Source organism: Anneissia japonica, unplaced genomic scaffold, assembly GCF_011630105.1.
Source record: "Anneissia japonica isolate Jap-2015-1 unplaced genomic scaffold, ASM1163010v1 scaffold199_len4679917_cov187, whole genome shotgun sequence".
Classification (NCBI taxonomy): Eukaryota; Metazoa; Echinodermata; class Crinoidea; order Comatulida; family Comatulidae; genus Anneissia; species Anneissia japonica.
In genome coordinates, this window is record NW_022686322.1 from 4121280 (window position 1) to 4124366 (window position 3087).

Sequence of the window (3087 nt, forward strand, 5' to 3'; positions counted from 1 at the left end):
AGTAGGGGATTGTCTCCCGGTGTACTGCCCAATCACCACCAGAAGGACCCCACTGGAAATAAGTCTTCTTCTAGACTTTCGTGGGCTATCCTTGGTGTTTACACCGAATAAATCCAATCCAATAAACTAACCGGATGGCAATCAGCAAAGGTCTCATTTTTAATTGCTTGGCAGGAATGTTTAGCTCGTTGAATATCTACGTCAATTATGCAGTATCGTAATTGGTTAGCAACACTGCATTCTATCAAAAACAAAAGAAACATATTCAATATTCTATGAAGCAGGGTCTGTGGTAAAAACAACCTGTTGGTAAAAAAAAAACTCTCAAACATTCAATTAAGAAAACTGAATTGTTCATCACCAACCAATGTATAATCTATTAAAAAATATGAGGCTTAAATGAAAATTGACTTAATATATTCTTATTCTGCACATTATAAGTTTTAAAATGATGGGTCATTTACTCAGCTGGAATCAACTTATTATTGCCAAATTTATGAGTAAAAGTATTACATCTTCTCTGTACTAAAGTATACAATATTGCCACATTCTTATGCCGATTACTCAGTTTACCAATTAGTAAACAGTATGCTGGTTTTGAGATGGAAAGCCTCATATAAGTATATAAGTACCATGTGACAGTTTATTGGTAAGGAAAACATCATTTACAGTTGATATAGCACTATGAAAACAATTTAAATAGTGAGTTTTTTAAATACAGTTTGACATAAAAATAACAATATTTTATTTATTATTATTTTATTTCTTCCATTGTAATAGAATTTTATGCAAAATTGTAATTATTTTTAGAGAAACATTTACCTGCTGGATTCATGGTGTAGTCAGAACCACATGATGCAGGTGATGTAGTTATGGTACCATCATGCAACATGAAATCATCTTCTGGATTGTTATTGTATGTTCCACAAAGTCCCCTTGTATTATTAAACAAATCAGATTGTGCAATAACAGATACACTATCATCTCCATCCCAGTGTAGTTCAAAGCCATATTGTGTGTGAACTATGATGTTAGTAGATAGGCCTACCATCTCGATCTCTAGGCCACTAAGGACCATAGGAAGTGTTTGCAATTTGGAATCTTTGTAGACAACTGGAGAACCATCTAACCTCTTTAGAGTATAAACAATGCTGTTGGAGATGTAGATGTCTATAGATCTGTCACAAGGTCTATATGGAGTGCAGTGTTTATCATTCTTGATATATATCTTGAAAGTATTCATGGTATCCCCAAGTAACTGGTAGTTGCAGGAACCATGGAAGGAGTACATTTTACCATCAAATGTTCTGTAGTGATCCTGACCCCATGTGGTACAGTGGCCATCTATTGATCGATAAAATAAGATTAAATATTCTTCGTTATAAATTAATCATGTCATATCAAATTTAACGCCAAACATATTTTTCTATCTCAAAATGTTCAATATATTGTGTTTGTGTTGTGGTGAATGTGAGATACGATTCATATGGTTAGTCTCATGAATCATATTACCTAATGTTTTAATGAGAATTTTGATGATTTGTTTTCTCTGTTTACTTTTATATTACAGTAAAGTGATAACTAAAAAAAATACTTGAAGAAATTATAATTATTTTTAAAGATTAGTACAATTGAATTAGACTTACCACTCTCATAATTTTCTACTGTAAGTTCTCTTTTCTTTATGTCTAAGTGAAGAATGAAAATAAACACATAAAAAATATAAGGAATTCAATTTGCGATGCACATGGGTCATTGGAGTATACTAGTATGTTCGCAATGGTTTGCCAGACCAATTGATAGAGGCACAATTGTTTAGGTAGGCAGGAAAGTTAAGGTTCATTATGTAGTGTCCCTCTGGTTCAGTAGCTAAGGTCACTGTTAATAATAATAATCAAGATGTTGATAATAATAATAATAATAATAATAATAATAAAAATGTCCAACTAATAACAATATTTATAATAGTAATAATAATAATATCCATATTTATGACTATTGCTATAGAATCTTTAAAGTGCTGTACATAAACTAAACTGAATAAACTAATTGAAACCAAACTAAGACATGAAGAAAGGAGAGTAAGGGAATAGTTGGCAAAGAACCTATACTGTAAGCCTGGTATGTCTGCTTATGATTAGGTTAAATTGATTTGAATATGAAAAAAAATAATACAAAGAAAAAATAAACTGTTGTATGCAAGATCAGTTTTTTTTTTTAGCTTCGATGAGGAGCTGTAGGAGTACCCTGCTGATTGGTTAGTAAATAGATATTTTTTGCTAATATATCGTTTTTGCTAAAAGACAATGTCTGCTAATTGTATGGGTGGCCGGACGAATTATTTTTATTATTATTATTAGCGCCAATGAGAAGCTCTAAAAACACTAGGCTGATTGATTCAGCAGACATGCAGGAAATGTTATACACATAAAATAGGTGAATTCCAACGTTCATGTCCCTTTTTAAGTTGCACCCAGTGTGCTCCATACACTCAAAACAAATCAGGGGTTTCAGCAAGAACTGTACAGTACTGCCATTACCACTATGAAACATGTTGCTACACTGACTGCGCCATCCATGCGACAGTTTCATGCGATGGTTCTAAAGGATTCAAACTCGCGACATTTGGTTCAATAGAACACATCGTTAACCGACCACGCCATCTATATGACATGTCCTATAGAGTACGAAATAGTAATGGCAATATGTATGTAATCACGTCTTTGTATTTAATTTCAATTTTTTATTTTTAAGACATTTGATTTTTTTTTTTCAATTTCAAGACATTTTAATTTTGTACTGAATTCTAATGATTTAAAAACCTCTATTTTATTAGCTCTTCCAATTTTTTTGGTCAAACAGCTCTCAAATACCTAATACCCGATTCAAAAATCTTACCAAATGTAACAAAATGTAACCAAAAGTAACATTTTACGGCACATGTGAAAGTACCTCCGTGTAATATCCTTGTAAAATCTCGGAACGTCTCAGTAATACCAGCCTCAGCGAGGCTGGTAAAGCTTCCGAGATGTAGCATGGATGGATCTGCGCATGCGCAGGGATTTCAACACAACAACAATCTACTGT

The 3087-nt window shown here is 32.7% G+C and overlaps 1 protein-coding gene across 1 annotated transcript in view; it reads right to left on the bottom strand.

The window, feature by feature from the left end:
• LOC117114700 (mucin-2-like) overlaps positions 1 to 3087 on the bottom strand; it is a gene marked incomplete at its 3' end in the record, with an annotated part of 37372 nt that overhangs the window by 19517 nt on the left and 14768 nt on the right. Inside the window, exons 8-10 of the mRNA XM_033258389.1 lie at positions 1647 to 1688; positions 823 to 1344; positions 132 to 241 (exon numbers count right to left, since the gene is read on the bottom strand). Coding sequence (XP_033114280.1) covers positions 132 to 241; positions 823 to 1344; positions 1647 to 1688 — 674 coding nt within the window. The remainder of the gene's footprint in view (positions 1 to 131; positions 242 to 822; positions 1345 to 1646; positions 1689 to 3087) is intronic.